This window comes from Populus nigra, chromosome 7, assembly GCF_951802175.1.
Source record: "Populus nigra chromosome 7, ddPopNigr1.1, whole genome shotgun sequence".
In the NCBI taxonomy this organism is placed as follows: domain Eukaryota; kingdom Viridiplantae; phylum Streptophyta; class Magnoliopsida; order Malpighiales; family Salicaceae; genus Populus; species Populus nigra.
In genome coordinates this window covers 22289179-22307936 of record NC_084858.1, presented here as the reverse complement: position 1 = coordinate 22307936, position 18758 = coordinate 22289179, and the positions used below count along the sequence as shown (strand labels likewise).

The window sequence follows — 18758 nt, the reverse complement described above, 5'->3', positions numbered from 1 at the left end:
TTTAGCCAAGGTCTACAATTTTACAGATTACGGGTTTGAGAGATTAACTTGGATTTGCAAAGTTTACTCCGGTTGGCTCTTCCACCAACATTCTGTTATTTTTGTTTATTCGCTTTCCATGGATTTTTTTTGTGGTTTTGAAAGTAATAAGGGTTAGCTCGATTTTTTTCTCCAACCTTTGTTGAATCTAACTTTTTAAAAATAAATTTTATTTTTTAATTAAATTAAATTAATTTAATTGTGTGAAAGTAAATATAAGATACCTGATTCATGATTTTTTGTGTAATCTCTTTCAATTATAAAAATTTTAGATTTTTTTTCTTTATTTTAAATCGTTGATATCACATGAATATTTTTTTTAATGCTGGTAAAAAATTAACCCGGCCGGTAGTTAAGTGTATTTTTATATAACCTAACTCCAACCATTTCCCATTTTTATATGAAGAATTAATCAAATCACTATGCTCACATCAAAATTCCCCTAAATTATCAACTCACTTCTCTTGCTCTTCTGGTTCCTTTTCCTCTCCGCTGGGTAAAGAATTTCACGCCATGTTATAATTAAGTGTATTTTCAAGCAATACAGTTTAATTTTCACTTGGCTTGTCTACCGGAACAAAACACCATTTCAAGCCAAAAAAAAACATAAAACATGATGTAATTTAGCTTGAAAAATGCAGCAAATCACGTAGATAAAAGGGCACTCAGCCACCCTCCCTGTTCTTCTTAATTGTTTCTGATTTTCTTTTTTTGATCAATAGATAGCAGTTAGTTTAATACCCCTAGGATTCTGTCAGCAGAATGATTCTTTAAACTGTCTCCACAACAAGGATATATTCGTCCAACTTTGACAGCCATTGAAGCTGCCTGCCATCTCCATCACCACCGACGTGGTTGAATTGCAATCTTCCAACATCGCCACATTCCCACCATGTGTAGCTTGAAGAACTACCACCATCCTGCAATAAATTCTACTGCCGGCCGTAGAGAGTAACTACATCTTGATTTTTAACAACCTTGTCATCTCCAGACATTAACCTATTGTCTGCTAACAAATTTCTGATTTTCTTTCCCCCCTTTCGATGATATTCCTACTTTCGAAAATTGAAGCCCTTTGCATTAACTAATTGATTGAAAATGTTACTGTTAATGTTATAGAATTTAGTGATGAGGTAGATCTATATGTTTAACTTCTATTTATATTTTAAGATGTTTTCTAAAAATATTTTGGATTTTAAAAGGTGTTAAATTGATTTTTTTTAGTGTTTTTATATATTGACATTAAAAATATAAAAAATTAATTTAATATTTTTTAAAAAAACTATTTTAAAAAACAAACAGTAAAAGAAAACCTTACACCCCTGTCAATGAATGAATGAATGGATGGATGGATGAATACTCGGTGGTATTTTGCAAGGTTTTACTGGACCCACTTCACCTTCCAAAATTAATTTCTTTTGGCTTTCTGATTGTGATTGGATTTATCCTAACCGTTGAATATGCCTAATCAAATTGCACAGGAAATGATACAAAATGTACAAGATCTTCTGGGAAGCAGATCTACAATGTAGGACCTATTATCTAACAAACAACTAATTCCTTGTAGGACCATGTCCTCGGCACCCTGACGATGACAGATGATGATAAGGAGCTTTCGCTCTATGGATAGAAATCGCTTCGTGGGTACACCAGTCCAATGCCATGGACACGTTCCTCTGCCCTCGCAAATCCACAATTCACTGCACTCCTACACACTACTACTGGTAGCTAGCCTGCTCATTTACAGCTCAACTAAAGAACCGCACGTCCGTAGCCATCCATTTGCAATCAAGATCCATTCTCATGGGGTAACTCCCAAAGAGATGTTGCTTTTCCATAGGGCTGTATGAACGATATATAAGATGAGTTTAACGCCACTTAGTTTGGGAAGGCAGGAGCAAAAACACTTGCAACTACAAGCTATAAATGAGATGAATGGAGCCATTGCCAAAAAAGGGAAGGCAGAAAAAGAATGGAGGGAGTCGATATATAGAAAGCTACTCGGTTCAATTTGGTAGAAACTTTTCCACTGTAACCTAAACATTGAGCAAACTCGACCAACAATAAATAAGAGAAAAAAGATTAGAGAAAGGAAAATCTGATCAGCTCTCATTGCTGCAGCAGCTTTACTGTGCTCATCCTCCTTTTCCACACCCAGGCCCTTCGTCTGGGAGTCCATGCAAAAGAAGCATTAGCATGGTGATGCAAGTATAAAAAAGGAGGAGTCCACTTTTCTCCACTGTCACTATATGCATGGATAAAATGGTCAAATAACTCAGCCAATTGTAAGCACAATCAGGCTCGTGACATCGAATCATCCCTTCAAGTTCCCACACCCCTTTCTTCAAAAAGAGGAAAAACCTATATAGTCCCATTACCATACTGTATTATACCGCCCATACTACTACTAATTGAAACCTCAACAGCACACAAAAAGAATGAAAAAGAGTCAATAGTCCCATTCTCAACACACAAAGACATCATTATCACATTTCCCAGACCCTTTCTAGTCATTTTACACCCTCCTCTACACCCTCTCTCTCGCTCGCTCCCATCACCAAAACACACACTTCTCGACCACCATCACCAAGTAACTACTAACCCCATCACTCTGTCTTCCAAATACCCTGTAAAGTCTCAAACTTTAAGCCAATGGGTACCCGAATTCAGTCTCACCAGCTCAAAAACGGGTTGTTCGTGTCTGGTCGACCTGAACAGCAACAAAAAGAGAAACAACCCACCATGGCTGCACGCGCAGTGCCTTACACAGGCGGTGACATTAAGAAATCCGGCGAGTTAGGCAAAATGTTTGACATCCCAGCAGTGGTTGAACCACCAAAGGCACCACCTTCACGTGCTTCTACTTCTTCAAGTGGATCCATCAGAAACTCTTCTTCTGGTCCTATTAGAAATTCTTCAGGTCCGTTGAACGTTGTCCTACCGACAGGGCTCTTCACCTCAGGTCCACTTGGTTCCGGCCCATTGGGCTCTGGCCCACAAAGAAGATCGGGCCAGCTTGACAACAGCGCTGTCGGTTCGGGTACAGGATCCGGATCAAGCAAGGCACTTTATGGGTCAGCAGTGACTAGCTTGGCTGGTGATGTGAAGGTGGGGTTTAGGGTTTCAAGGCCAGTGGTGTGGGTGGTGATGGTAGTGGTGGTGATGGGGTTGCTTGTTGGGGCTTTTTTGATGGTTGCAGTTAAAAAAGCTGTGATCTTACTGGCTGTTGGGGCTGTTTTGGTGCCTTTGATTGTGGGGTTGATTTGGAATTATGCATGGGGAAGGAGAGTGTTGTTAGGGTTTGTTAGGAGATACCCTGATACTGAGCTTAGAGGAGCCATTGATGGACAGTATGTCAAGGTTACTGGGGTAATCTCAATGTCTCTCTTTACTACTACTATTGTTTATTTATTACTATATGTGTTTCTCAATCTCTGTGTTTAGTGCTAATTATGGTAAGAGTATCAATTAAACTAATGCCAAAAAATTACCATACCGTCCATTATTGTTTTATTATCTTCTGGTCAATTCTGGCGTTCATTAGGTCTATTTTCGTGGTATTTTCTAAACTTGTAAGATTTATCATAGATACGGAATTTGTCATTATTGAATTTCATTTCAATGGTTGGTGATGAAGAAAGGCAGCGATGGAAAGAAAACTGAAAACTACCAAAATGAGAGATTTATGGAACAGATTGTGGATGGGAACTTGAATCTTATATATAAAGGGTTGATTTGGTGGTGTGTTCCAAAGGATTATGTGTTAAATTTCATTGAACATAATAATTTTGTAGAAAGGTTTTTTTATTTTTTTTAGCCGGAGGATTTTAGAGGTCTTGTGTATCAATCAAAGGACTCATCTTTCTGGATGTAGATGCAAACTTGCAATATTATTTGGGTGTTATAGAACCCTTTTTGGCCTGGTTGCATTATCCAGGTAACTAGTCTGGAGTTGTTTTCTGGGCATTCACCAAAGAGGAAATTTTGGTCTACTTGATGGGTGGAGTTGAGCCATCTAAGCTATTACGAGTTATTTCTTGCATGTATGTTGGGGTGGTGAGTGGACCATAGTCTACTTCTTTAGGGGCTAACGTATAGAATCCTGAAAGATGTCATAGTTTGCTTGATGAATTATTGCGAAGTGATTGTATTTTTACATGCCACTCTAGGAATTTACATTTTTGGTGGAGAGTCAAATTTGTCGGTGAGTTAAGGAAATTTCTTGGAGGTTTTAAATTCACATAACAACAAATGTTGAGGAAATGCAGGTGTTATGGTTGATTTTTGTTGTTGCATGTGCAAAGTTAGAATTGAAGGGAACCAAAATTTGCTTCTGTCAGGGTTAAAGGATAAAAAAAAAAAGTGAGATGACTTCCAAACTTGCTACGAGAATTAATATGAGGTTCTTATTCTTTCTCTAGAAGAGCGGTTGAGTCTTCACCTTGAGTCCCTTGTATAGTCTTTGGAGTATATGTTACTGCAAGTCAGTTGGTTTATATGGAAATATGAGGAGGAAAAATGCCAAGGACTTCTGTGGTGTAGAAACAATTACTCTGAGAAGTCTCTTAGAGGCTGTTGCAGAGTCTTGTGGAAAAAAAGTTTTCATTACCAGGAATAGGGGATCAAGATGGTACGACAGATTTGTTTAATATGACAAAGATTTGCTGAGTTGAAGTTACAAGGGCATTTTTAAAAATAGGCAGGGGTGGACTGAGTGGTCTCCAGCTCTTTCTATGCAAATATAGTGGAGGCTTGATTGAATAATTTCCTTCTTTGTTGTTTGAACTAAAGCCATGTGAAGATGACAAAATGGATGCCTTGTCTATCAATCCTATTAGTGTCTTGAACATTGAAGGTATTCTTGGAGACTTAGCTTCAACGTGGAAAGTGGAAATAAGCCCTTGTTTATTTGTACACTCTGTAGACTTTTGTTAGGTGAACAACTTAAATGATTTAATAGGGCCAAGGCAGTGCAAACTTCACTAGTTGCTATAGAAACCAGTCATCCCTTATTCTATGGCCTCCATTTTTTGTAGAGTATCACATCCTGAGAGTTTACATTTATTATTGCAGTGATGCAATGCGCAGCTTGAATGTAAAATTTAGGATGCCAAAATTAAAAGATGAAAAGGGGTTTAAGAAAGTTGAACAAAACAAACGGCTAGTGTCAAAATATAAAATATTTTTGAGGGGGCAACATTGTACAAATTTGAAAAGCCTTAAATGTTGTTTCACAGTTTAAGCTACCATTTTTAGCACTTGCTTCAAATTTGTACTTTATTCTTGCTATATTATGTCACAATATTGTGTCTGGTTTATCTTTTTATGTAGGTTGTCACCTGTGGCAGTATACCTTTGGAGTCATCTTACCAGAAGGTACACAGATGTGTATATGTTTCAACAGAGTTGTATGAATTTAGAGGGTTGGGTGGAAAGTCTGCCCATTCAAAGCATCGCTTTTTCTCATGGGGATCCAGACATTCAGAGGTGAGTTTGCTCACGTTGATTTGTGAAAATATTGATGTGAAAAACAGTTAGCAAATGATGATTCAGCTTCAGCTCATGGCACTTGGGTTTTAGTAAACGATAGCACAGAGTTAAATTTACTTAAATGCCTAGGAACGTTTGAGCAATAAACAAAGCACCTGACACTTAAATTATGTTCCTATACTGAGGCATGGCCGCGTGGAGCTGACCGAGGAAATGTAAGTTACTGATTAGGGAATAAAAATCAGGTTCTGGGCAAGTTTATATGAAATTGGAAGTCAATATTTACCTGTACTTCATGTTTCACTGAATGCCTTAAGTTTGTAAACACATGCATGACGATAAGGTAATATGCACAAGGAGTTCTTCATTTGATTGGGCCACTGAATGTCTTAATTAGTACATAGCTATTTAAGAAACCAGAAAATGCAGATAGTTCTAATTGGTGTGCCATTAATGAAAAAACATAACTTGACTCCCTATGATTATTGAAAACTGGGAATACTATCTTTGGTGTCTCATAATGCAACGATAGCTTAATTGTGTGCATTATTTACTGTAGCTAAGGTTTTTTTTTTTTTTTGAGAAAGCCTCTAATTCAGCATTTGTTATGACGCGTTGCTTCTGGTGAACAGAAGTTTGTTGCTGATTTTTACATATCAGATTTCCAATCTGGACTAAGAGCACTAGTAAAGGCAGGCTATGGAGCCAAGGTTGCTCCATTTGTCAGGGAAGCTACAGTAGTGGACGTGAAAAAGGAGAACATGGACTTGTCTTCCAGCTTTTTACGCTGGTTAGCTGATCGCAACCTTTCAAGCGATGACAGGATCATGCGTCTCAAAGAAGGGTATGGCTTAAGAAAAGGGTTTTACGAACTGATTCCTTGATTTGGCAGTTCTAGTGAGTTTTCTTGGTTGGGATACTTCTGAGATATGTTTGCATCCAGGTATATCAAAGAAGGGAGCACTGTAAGCGTGATGGGTGTTGTTCGGCGACACGATAACGTGCTGATGATTGTCCCCCACCAAGAGCCTCTCTCAACAGGTTGTCAGTGGTTCCGATGCCTCCTCCCAACCTATGTTGAAGGCCTTGTTTTGACATGCGATGATAATCAAAATGGTGACGTGGTTCCCGTGTAGGTATTTAGCTGTTCATCTTAATCAAAGTTTTCTTTTGAACTGGATTTCACTAGTAAATATTTGAAGGGTGCCAAGCAAGGCAATGATCAAGCACCCTCCAAACCACTCTGTACTTACCTTCCTTTAAGGTTTTAAAGGAGCATGTAAATGGCACAGAAGTCGCAGAGATGGAAGAACCATGAGCATGTAGTAGTCAAGCATAGTCTAATTTATATGTGCTGTGGATGGAGAGTAGTATGCAATGGGGAAAAAGAACACCCAACGGAAGATGGTGAGAAATGTTGTAGGGTGGTAGCGCTAAGCATTTTGATATTGGCTGATTTGTGTACATAAGTACAGAGCCGCGCTACGGGGTATGGAATTGTTGCCTTCTTCTGAACTATAATCTAGCAAATGCACTGTAATTGTATTTGGGTTCCTCTTATAAATTATAGAGGTTTTCATGTATGTTTGTTTAATAGGGACGCACCTCTTGAAAAGCATGAAATTCATGCTTTCGGTGAGGTGCGCCATGCACCGCACACAACCACATTCTTTGTGTTTGTGTTTGCGGTTTTTTTTTTTTGGGATTGTTTAATTTAATTTAATTTATTTTTTTTGTGTACGATTAGGGCCTTGTATTGCCTATTTGCTTGTATTGTGAAAATGGCATCTACGTTAACATCCTGTTGGCTCTGTAGCGTAGAGGCGCGTATATTATATTCAAGGGGCAATTACCCTGTGAGTTTGAGCATCATCGTAAAATTTTCTTATCTATCAGGTTTAAGCTGGCACTGAAAAACTAAAATATGTTTCTTACGAGAGTAAAACTTTAAGATAGGGAACTTAGTCTGGACGGCATCCCTCCGGCAACCACCAAAGTTTCTCTTGTTATGTAAGAAGCATCATCGGATGCCGAAAGGGCAACTGCAGAGACCATGTCGTCCGTGGTACCAAGCCTGTTGAGCAAGGCCTGATCCTCAATCTTCCTCTGCAACAATTAACAATCCAGTCCAGTCCAGGACATGTCAGCGACTGTTCCTTTTTTAAATTATTCAAACAACTCGAAGACAGAAATCTGAACTTACAATCGTCTTATTGCTTGTAATGAAATCAGCAAGGTGTGTTGGTACAATCCCAGGAGCCATACACTTCGCACGAGTGTATTATGCACAAAAATGACCAGAACAAAAGCATGGTGTGTCTACACAAGCACCTACAGTCTTTCAGATAAGGGTAACAGCTTCAAGTTCATCATCATATTTCAGACATAAATGGAAGAACACAAGCGGACAATACCTTGGTAAGCCCCAATATTATGGATGGATGAGGATGCCACCTTCTGTTCTGTAATGTGATACACACCGTAGCATGTCTATGCCTTTCTGTTCATTTGAAACATCGTACAAACGACTTGCTTGCTTGCTTTGACATCGATACTGTTTCTGACAACGAGTCAACGACACTTGCTGGTGTCAGATTATTGGCCCTTCTATTCTTAATTTTATCATACTTTGATCCTCTTACTATTTTGTTTTGCTTCCACCCCCTGTGCTTACATGAGACTTTCGCCACTGCCATCAAAGAACTTCAGGAATGGTGATAATTAGCTCCTGTCATGATTTGCTACTTAAGTAAACATACATGGTTGAAATGATAGTATTTATAAATTTGTGATCATAGAGGCAACACCTATTTTAAGGAACAATATTAACTTAATTTACATTTTATTTTTCCATTAATTCTAAACTTTAGTATGGTACTACTATCTACGGATGATTTACCTCTATGAAGCATATAAAATTTATTGTACACAAATCAATATATTTTTACAATATTATAAGATTGTTTTTTTAAACATATTATCAGTATTAAAATGAACCTACTCTTGTAACTACAAAGTATTTTCTAAGAGTATTTTTTTATTTAAAAATATATTAAAATATTTTTTATTTTATTTTTTACTTCAGCATAAAAATCATTGGAAAAAAAAACTAAAAAACATTAATTTGATATTTTTTAAGTCAAATTATACATTTTTAAAATATACTTATACATAATCTCAAATACAAAAATAAAATGTTATGTTTTTCTTTTCAGTGGCGATAACAAAGCCAATAGCCTAGAGAGAGATCAAGATTTTTATAATGTCAAATGAGTTTTGATAGAGAGATGGACCGTGAAAGAGAAAAACACATTTGAACACACTAAAAATGAAAATAATATTTTCAACTAGATTAATTTTTTATCTTTTAATTTATATATATTGATTATATGATGATTACACATGACTTTTTTAAATATCTATATATGTTGATTTTTTTTTCTGAGCACTCATAAGTTTATTAAATTTATATTCGCATTTTATTGATTTAATTTTATTCGGTATATTATTTGTTTGCTTTGATATACATATATGTGAGAATATTTGTTATGTCTGGATACTAGGATACTTGTTAAAAACTTTATACTAATAAAGAATAGTTAGTCTATGTATACTTAATAGTCTGTATACTATCCTTCCATAGTGACCGAGGTTGCAAACCTCGTATATTATTGAGGTTGCAAATCTTGTTTGTTATCAGAACTTTAAGGTTTCAGTTGATATCTGTTATCTAATATGATTCTACTATTATATATTAATATGCTTAATATGTACATACACACCTATTTGAGTTCTTATATTATTATTGTTATATCACAATTTATGATTTATAACTTATAAATATTTATAATATATATTAAATGTTTTTCCTCCATTAAATTAGTTGAACTCATTTATTAAAATGCTCGAATACTATTATACGGTTTTAGTTAAAGTTTGAGTTTTTATATTATAATAAATATTATGAAATATTATTTATTTTGATTAGTTTTAAAACATATTTTGAAAGTTCATGAGATGAGATGATATAATTTTTTAAAAAAAAATTAATTTTTTTTTAACACCCTCTTGCGTTGCTCGTCACCGGCCTAGAATTAAGGATAGACAAAACGGTGATTGCAAGGAAAGCACAACAATCAATCAAAACAATGAATGAATAAGAAATCCAAAATTTCTGCAACGCATCATCATCCCTTTCAAAAACTGGCAATCATGCTTAAAATCCAAGCAAGCTTTTCAGCAAAGCTCCAAATGTTATGTTAACAAGCATGTAATAAAATATATTTACATAAGACAAGTACGCGTTAATTACCACAGCACTTCTTGCAACGAACACCCTTCTGCCTTCATCACACCACTCTGTTTCACTTCTGAATTTGCAAATTCATCTTCAAGATTATTGATAAGGCGTTTTTGAGTCTCAGTCTTGCCCATTAGAGAAGGCATCTCCTTGAGATGGCTAATTATATATGTAGGCATGCTCATTGATCTGGAGGATGCAGATACCATCTCACCATTAACTAGCTAGTAGTTTCAATAAAACTATAACTGCCCAGGAATTAGATATATACAGATATACAAAGCATGCATTATAGAAACACACAGGTGCTCATTAGACACATGCACAAAAATGAGAATCACATACGGATATGCATGTCAGGATAAGCAGAAAACCACAAAATGGTGAACATACTCGACGATCACAAGCTTTCTTAGGAATATCAAGCAAGTCCATGAGAAGGTCATTCTGTTCTTCTTCAAAAAGATCACAGAACATTGGGCTGGCAGTTTCTTCATCAATAGGTTTGTCATTGAATGAGCTGCAAGAAAAACAAAAGACTAATAGATTTAGAATCTACAGTGGCAAATAATGCCAGGATCTCTTAAATGACATTGGATTTGAACAAGTAGAACATCTAGGGTCGACCATGTAGATATAAGTTCCACAATCGACAGAAATCAAACATATATGAAAGGAAAATCTTGCAGTAAAATGATAGAAATTAATCAGATGAATATAACGAGAGAAGAATAGGCAGCAGCAAATGAAATGGTCAAGGGGGCAGCATGGCAGTCTAAGGAGAGGTTAACACTTTAAGAGCAAATAATGCATGAAAGATCAGAAAGGGCATATACACAATATAAACACGAGAAACTTCAGGAGTATTCAGAACTTTTCCAAGCGACCACATTAGTGCCCCATAACTCTCATCAACTATAAAATGATGTCAACAGATAAGCAGGTTACATGGCCCTGTTGAACTCAGTTTTTAAAAGTGAAAGTAGGAGAAAACAAGCATCTAACCTGTTGGGTATTGACTTGGACAGCCTTGTTCAACACAACACGTACGTATTTTGCCATCATTGGCTCGTAAAGATGCAATTACTCGCCTAAACTCATCACTGATATCAAGTTTATAAGGATCAAACAAAAGAGAATCAGATCACCTTTTTCTGCAAACCATGATATAACACCAGTAAAATCATAACTCCTTCGTGCTCGTTGCTTTTCTCCAGAGAGAACCCCCCAAGAGTGTCAATAATTGTGATTTCATCTAGCAGCTGCATGTGCATCGACAGCAGGAACGGTAATAAATAACAGAGTAGAGAGTAGATCATAACAGCTGAGAAAAATTAAATGCAAACGTAAACTTACTGGATGAGGCATTTGAGCACACTCAAACTTTGATAAGAATGCTCCTCCAAAACTTGTTAAGCCCCTAAATGGCATATCTGCCTGAACAGCAGCAGTGTTCCCAGGTATGCTTCTTTCGTCAGATGCAGACTGAAGTTAAGAAGACTATGAGCAAGTGGAAACAATGATAAAACAAACTGAACATCCATCATGAAAATAAAATGAGGTAATCATAATTAATGATTATCATCAAGTCACAAGATCTGTTAGCAACTCAAATGATTGGTTACTTGGAGGCTTTTGGTGTATTGGTATGAGCTTGATAGATGTTACAAAATGCAAAAGCCATGAATGTAAAAAGATATAAATGCTTTCAAAATAAAACAAGAGCATGAAAATGTTTATACCATTACAGCAACAAATCTGTCAGTTGTCGGCTCCGGTCCAATGTGAGCTCCGGCCAATAAAAAAAAATGAGAAACAAGCAACCAAAATCAACATGACGCAGACAAGAGTCTTGCAAGATGTTACGAACAACTAGTTTAATCCAATTATCTTTGTTTTGGTAATGCTGACCAAATAAAGCTGCACCCCATATATAGTGCAGATAATAAAGCAACATGACGCACACAAGAGTCTTGCAAGATGTGTGTATGTAGGTGTCAAGATGCTATGATAACAGTTGATTTATAGCCAAGGCAAAGAGAATAAACAATCAAATTACGTAGAACTATCAAAGTTGAAAGATTCAGTAATAATAAATGATATAAAATGTATGCGCAAACACTCACCAATAAAGGGGAAACAAAATCATTAAAACGATATGTAACTTCCAATGGCTTTAGCTTTTCTCTATACAATCTTGTCAAGCCATCAATTATCGATGTAACTGAATTGAGCGGCATCTGAAGAAAAACAAAGAAGGCAAGAAAGGGAGATCATCAAAAAAGCAAATCAAAGACACGATCATTTCATCAAGGGACGAGTTGCTAGGAACAAGAATCTAGCTAGTGCAAAACTATTGCAGCCACAAATTATAGATTAAGCAGTTGAAGTATGATCAGTCATAACAGAATTTCTATACAAGTATCCATAATCCCTAAGCAGTGTAACTTACAATCTTTCGACAAGAAAGAGGTTGGCAACCAAGAACAGAGGTCAGGGTTTCTTCTTCTTCTCTTCTTCTTCTTCTTCTTCTTCTTTTTTAATGAATTATGACGGTACATTGGTAGATGAGGCTCACCTTTCTAATTGATGATTTTGGACCTGATTGCGGAGAGCCTGTTGATAGTCGTAGCTGCATGGAATACTGACCCAATCTAACTAACGATCAGGGCAGCCTATAAAACCGAAGCTGGGGAATTACTTACCATTAATTTCAAATGTTGAACTCTTATTTTTCCGGAGAAAATAGAGGGAAATATTTAGAAATGACCCCAGCATAAGAAAACGAGATAAAGTACACAGCTTACAGCTAGTAAGTCATCAATGCCTTCCATCGATGGCGGCTGGCATGTGAATGAAAAACAACATTATTATTTTATATTTAAATTTTATTAAATAAAAAAAATAAAATTTAAATTTACAACCATTATCAAAACTTTAATATTATATTAAAAAAACTATTTCAATCCAAAATCTTAAACTATTATATAAAATTTTAAAATATAATTTATATTATTCTTTAATATAATACCTTTCATACTCTTTTGAATATGAACAAGTGACTGCATCTCCCCTCCATCTCTTTCGATCCCTCTTTTAATTTAATTTAATCAATTTCAGGAGGTGCAACACAAGCATAAACTATGATCCCTCTGTCTCTCGTTTCAAGGGAAGTAAATAAGAATGAAAATTAAGAACTATATAACGTTAGCAACAAAAAAACATAACTGGCTAGTTAGGCCTGTCTTCACTTTGATTTACAAGTGAAGACAGGCCTAACTAGCTAGCTAGCCAGTTATGTTTTTTTGTTGCTAACGTTATATAGTTCTTAATTTTCATTCTTATTTAAGAATGAAAATTAAGAACTATATAACGTTAGCAACAAAAACATAACTGGCTAACGGGCCATTTTCGATTTATTTTTTTTATAAAGGAAATCTCAATATATCTACCCGTTATATATCTCATATATACGAGTTTCAAACATTAAACAATGTCACTCCCTGATTCATTCGTTATCAGTTAAATATTCTGTTTAATTTACAAGTGTTTGTCAAGTGTTTTTATTAAAATAAAAACCAATATATCATAATAATTAATCTTGGTATAAAATTATTATAAATTTTAGTCTTACACAAGTACTAGTGAGTGAAGTGAAGAAAAATAAATTTTTAAAATACTTATTATGGTCTGATGTTGAAATGGTCAAGACATATCAAGGCTTGTTTTAATTTGATGTCGTCTTGGATGGAAGCATGCGCCTGTTTGATAAATTAAATATTTAATTATCACTATTTAATTATAGATGGAGGAGGGTTACAAGGATAATACTGCGTACGTACACCTCCAAATCCATGCATGTAGCCACGAAGACTAGCTAGCAGCTAGCTAGTAAAACGTAAGAACTAGGCAGATGCAATTAATTCATGCAGATACTCTCATATATATCTATCAATACCCTTTGCGTTGAGGCCGGAGTCCAAATCCAAGAATCTGGATGGAGAGTTGCTTGCCTTCTCCAACTCATCAACCCTAATTCCAACATTCTTCTTAAGCTCTTCCATTGAAGCCACATACCGCTCAAGCTCCTCCAATCCCATGTCTTCTATACTTAGATCCCACCAAAACCTATCCCGTCCAAACCCAACGTTCCCACCTTCTTTCATCGTCTCCACTCGCTTCTTTTCCTCCTCCTTCTTCGCAAGGGCCTCTGCATATTGCTTCCTGCTCTCCTGGACCACTCGATGATGACTAGCACTTGTATTCACTGATCTTCCCTCTTCTGTATTTTCGCTCATATAGCGGTCTATAACGGTGTCCACAGAGGGAAAACCAAAGGCGAAGGCCTTCTTGCCCGGAGAGAATGCTATAACTGCTGCCTCAGCTCCGGTTAGGACGCAGAGCTCACTAGCCTTGTTAAAAAGACCTTTGCGACGCTTTGTGAAAGTAACTTCTAGGGAGCTTTTGTTTTCTATTTTCTTGATCTCGATCTTTTGGCGGCCTAGGCTTTGCTTCTTGATCACTTTGGTGGCCATGACCTTTGATTAATTAGCTTGGAAGCGATTAGGGTTTAGGTTTTCCCTTGTTAATTTTCTAGAGAAGGAATTAAAAAGCAATAAATTTTCTTACGGGGTTAATGCTAGAGCTTTATTCATGAAGGCAGCAATATATATATATATATATATATATATATAAAGAAAGTTAATTAATTTTATAAGCTTATGATGAGTATCTTGTTATCTTTTTTAATTATTAAGAAAGATTATTTCCTTTTCTACTTCTGTCAAAATTTGAAAGTTTTTAGCAGAAAACTCTCAATTTCACTCTCTTTGTTTTATATTTAGAAAATATATATATATATATATATATATATATATATATTATAGAACTCCTCTCGTATTATAATATTTATATTTATTATTGTATATTAATCTATATATAGAAAAGATTGAGTATCTAACATGTTAAAGTTTCTATTTCTTTTCAATTCAATGTTAGCTGAGAGTTTTCAATTTCTCTTTTGAATCAATTTTTTTTTTTAAAAAAAACAAGTGCTTGATTTGTAGGATTATATGTGCGCATAATTACAGATTTTTTTCTCCAAAAACCACATGTGTGTGTGTGTATCAGAAATTATAAGAGCCAACACATGGCCCTCCATGGATGATTTCCAGGACATCTTTGGGAACATACATGTGCATGGGTTGGGTAGCAACTTTAGCCCATTAGGTCTTGAATGTATCGAATAAGAAGAGCCTGGTCTAGATTCGATCTTAGTTCAAACTAGGCTAGGCTCAAGCTCGTTGGTTTTTTATTTTAGGCTTTTTTATATATAAAATAAATATGTTTACACAACAATTTTTAAATAAATTTAACATATTTTTATCTGTCTCGACCATCTTTAATATTTTATTTCAAGACCGCAACTAGCTACAGATAGCTAGGTAGACTCACGAGCCTGCCTACTGGTCCCCAAAGGATTTGGTTGGCATTTGAGCAAAACAAATGAGCCAATAACATCGCTGCAACAAGGACGACCCAAAACCAGATTGGAAAATCCAGCAAAGAGACAGCCACATATTATAACCTTGTGGTTTTTGGTAGACTATCCCTCAGAATTCAAACCAATTTTCTCTCCAGAAAAAAACAATTAAATGAAGGCTTAAACTGTAGGAAATTCTTTCCTTATATTCATTTAGGGACTATAATACTAGGAAGAAAAGCTTGACAAGCAACCACATGAAAAATGAGCTAAATCCAAGATTTCTCTTCCCTTTACCGTATTAATAACAAACAAAAATGTAATGCAAAGAGTAAAATCTTAAATCACAGAATCCTTGGGCACTAATTGTGGGAAACCATTGATATATGCATTGCATCAAACGACATGATCTTCTGCTCTTAAGCAAGGTTGTAAGAAGCTGAAGTAGCCATCTAGTCGCTCATTCCCCCCTCGGAAAGCAACAGCAACAGAACTGCATGATCATAGTAGTATTGTTTTCATAAATGAGACAGGTCAAAGTGGAAGCATAGCAGAGGAGAATATTGAAGTTTATAAGTTGTTAAGAGCTTTTAGACTTGAAATTGTCTTAGAAAATTCTCTCCAATAACTAGAACATCTGCTGCATGCTGCAGAATATTTAATATGTTATGGTTATGAAGTTGATCGTATGAAGTGAATTAGCCAACACCTTAATTACCTTTGATCGAGAGGAAGAATTTCCCTTGTTTCTTAGACTTACTGGTTGGGTTGGCACAGAAGGAAATGTGGTGGATGCAATTTGTTTTTCTTCTTTCACTCTGTTGAAAATCACAGTAAAGCCTTCCCCTGACCTGGGGTCTGTTTCATCCCATGCTCCAAATTTGGGAATTGATGCTGCCCTGTGATGCTGCCATCCCCATTTAACTTAAGAAAATTAAATCAAAGTTGCGGTAGCAGAACGACTGCTTGCAGTATGAAAATGTCTAAAGGAAGAAAAGAGTAATGATGGCTATTGGTTCTGCTGCTGAGGTCTTTAAAATTTCAGGTTAGAGGGAATTCTACAAATATTAGGATGCTATCAGAAGACTTACACCCTCATGATCAAATGGATGAGTACTTCCACTTCTCTGTCTAGAATGTCGTGATGAAGACAAGGCTTTATTTCCCTCAACAGCCAAACCAGTCTTCTGAGCCTGCAACAGTGAATGGTCAGAACTACTTTTCTCACTTCCTGATTCTGATGTCAGGTTATTGTGCCTTGCATTCTTTCGATGGTCAGAAGGGCTCATCGAATGTGCATTGTGCCCTTTGAGTCCCTCAATGTTCTGTTTCTCTGAGTTAGTTCCCTCAAAGGCTCCGGAAGCAAAATCAACATCATCTTCCATGCCCCCACTAGCATACATGAAGGCCTCTGGATTCTCCTCCGGATCATTTGGGTTCATCCTCACGCCGGATTTCCCTTTCCGTGCGTTATCAAAATAGGCAGTGTATGGCACATTATCTTTATCCCAGCCGCCGAACTTTGGGACATGGGACCGTTGCTGTGACAGAAAATCATGGGAAAGAAAGGGGAAATGTTGAGCAAATTCTTGATTTCAATCTCGTTACGACCGTGGACTAATGTATGCAAATACTTACAGACTACAAACTAACACAACAGATTGTTATACATGAAGATTGGAAGCCTGTTAGGGCTGTAAGGAATCGATGGATGAAGATTTTTTTAGGCCAGCTCCTGGCCTGGGTTGGTAATTGTTTATTGTTCGGAAAGCTATCATCATTTCTTCCCTCTAATAGTTTGAATTGAAAGAAACAAAAAAGATAAACAACTACGAAGAATCCAAGTTTAACACGTGCAATATATATATATATATGCCTCATCAAATCTATTATCAAAACCATTTAAAATCCATTACAGGAATTTTTACTTGAATCAATATTTTTCAAGCATCAAATCACCAAGACATAGCATAGTATAGCCTAGAGTGCCAAGTGAGTGAGTGGAACAGCTTTACTTCATTTGAACATAGTATAGATTATGGAGGGAGTGGTTGCTGACAACTAAATCATCTTATTACGAAATACCATTTCAAGCTAAGATTATTCAACATGGTACAAGTTTTATCAGAAAACTAAACCTGCTGCAAAAAGGGCTTACTAAGATGCTTAAAACCTGGACTGATGAAACATATTACATCATGTAGGACTGTGAAAAGAAGATCCCAATACTGAGAAACATCATTAAAACATAAAAAAAAAGGGGTGGTCATGAAGAAAGAAACCAAATACTATATTTTAGTTGGAAAATCACTTACAGACATTGATGGATCAGATGATTCAAAGTGGTTGAGAGACGAAGCACTGGAGAAGGAAAGGACAAGAATGATAACGAGTTTAGCTTGGAGGCATTTAAGTTGAAGAAGTCCAGGAAATGCCTAGGAATGAACCTGCTGTGATGGCAAAGTTTGACACAGTAATTCGATTCTTACAAAGTTGACAGAGCCAATGAGAAGACATATGGAAACACCTAAGCCGGTAAAAAATTGAGGCGGCATCCTTCAAGAAATACAGGATCTTGTCCATCATTTGCTTTGAATCAATGTCTTTTGTCCTCATCCTTGCAACAAGTAATGTTTCTACATATTGTGCTAGACTTTCTTACAAAACGGGAAAAATGTTTTTAAATTTGGCAATCTTTCTAGGACTACCAAAAGAGTTTTTATTTTTTTTCTCTCGGGGAAAAAAAACTATTACAAGAGTCCTGTAATGAACATGTTTGTTTTATAAAGATAATGGATGTTAGAGATTGTGATGAAAGAGGGTATTAGGAAGGATAGGAAAATCTAGAGATTGAGACCGTAGGGACCTCTGTAAATGCTCAAAGAGTGCAGCTCTTGCTTACAATGTTGGCCCTATTGAAGTGTTAAATTAAGACAAAACACTATTGAAGTCAAACATTATTCATATATTAATTAACGTGAAAACATTATAAGAAATTGAAATGATAACTACTAAAATCCTTAGTGTAGAAGAAAAGGGCAGGCATTCAATTTTAATAAATTGGGGGGCTTGGATATTCTCATCATGGGATGGTGACGCTGTGTCCAATTCACATGGCGTTGATCCCTATGCCCAAATAAACTTGGCAATTTTACTTCTTCCACGCCAAACCAACGTGATTGATTTTTTTTTTCTTTTAAAACAAAATTATTTTGAATTAATCTCCATGCCCACGAATACACTTAGGTTTAACAAATTAATTTCAGGCATTAATTTAACTTCCTCGTTTGTACAAAGTCCCATTACCTCTTTACCTGTGCCCATCGAACCCCAAGTCGACTGTGACAGGTGAACAACTATGTCTCTTTGCTTCTTCTTCTTTTTTTTATGAATTTAATTTATCTTCACATTAATTTGTTCTTCTCCATGGTGTGTGTAGGATCCAAC

General features: G+C 36.0%; 3 protein-coding genes, 1 long non-coding RNA gene and 1 pseudogene across 4 annotated transcripts; 1 reads left to right on the top strand and 4 right to left on the bottom strand.

Moving 5' to 3' along the window:
* The first annotated feature begins 1827 nt into the window (after positions 1–1827).
* On the top strand, positions 1828–7269 carry LOC133698344 (uncharacterized membrane protein At1g16860-like). The gene is made up of 4 exons (XM_062121232.1): positions 1828–3408; positions 5371–5526; positions 6162–6373; positions 6473–7269. The coding sequence occupies exons 1-4, from the start codon at positions 2692–2694 to the stop codon at positions 6663–6665; spliced, it is 1278 nt and encodes a 425-aa protein (XP_061977216.1). The 5' UTR covers positions 1828–2691; the 3' UTR covers positions 6666–7269.
* Positions 7270–7333: 64 nt separating this feature from the next.
* On the bottom strand, positions 7334–8032 carry LOC133698345 (uncharacterized). Its single transcript, XR_009843097.1, has 2 exons — positions 7733–8032; positions 7334–7635 (listed from the first exon to the last, which is right to left on the bottom strand). It is a non-coding gene; the product is annotated as an uncharacterized LOC133698345 (long non-coding RNA).
* A 2799-nt stretch (positions 8033–10831) lies between these two features.
* Positions 10832–12593, bottom strand: LOC133700184 (EH domain-containing protein 2-like; annotated as a pseudogene).
* Positions 12594–13767: 1174 nt separating this feature from the next.
* LOC133700183 (agamous-like MADS-box protein AGL62) lies at positions 13768–14449 on the bottom strand. Its single transcript, XM_062123726.1, has one exon. The coding sequence runs from the start codon at positions 14362–14364 to the stop codon at positions 13768–13770; it is 597 nt and encodes a 198-aa protein (XP_061979710.1). The 5' UTR covers positions 14365–14449.
* Positions 14450–15707: 1258 nt separating this feature from the next.
* LOC133700182 (RPM1-interacting protein 4-like) lies at positions 15708–18635 on the bottom strand. The gene is made up of 4 exons (XM_062123725.1): positions 18618–18635; positions 16403–16852; positions 16163–16218; positions 15708–15804 (listed from the first exon to the last, which is right to left on the bottom strand). Exons 1-4 carry the CDS (start codon positions 18633–18635, stop codon positions 15708–15710), a joined length of 621 nt encoding a protein of 206 aa, XP_061979709.1.
* Positions 18636–18758: the final 123 nt, after the last annotated feature.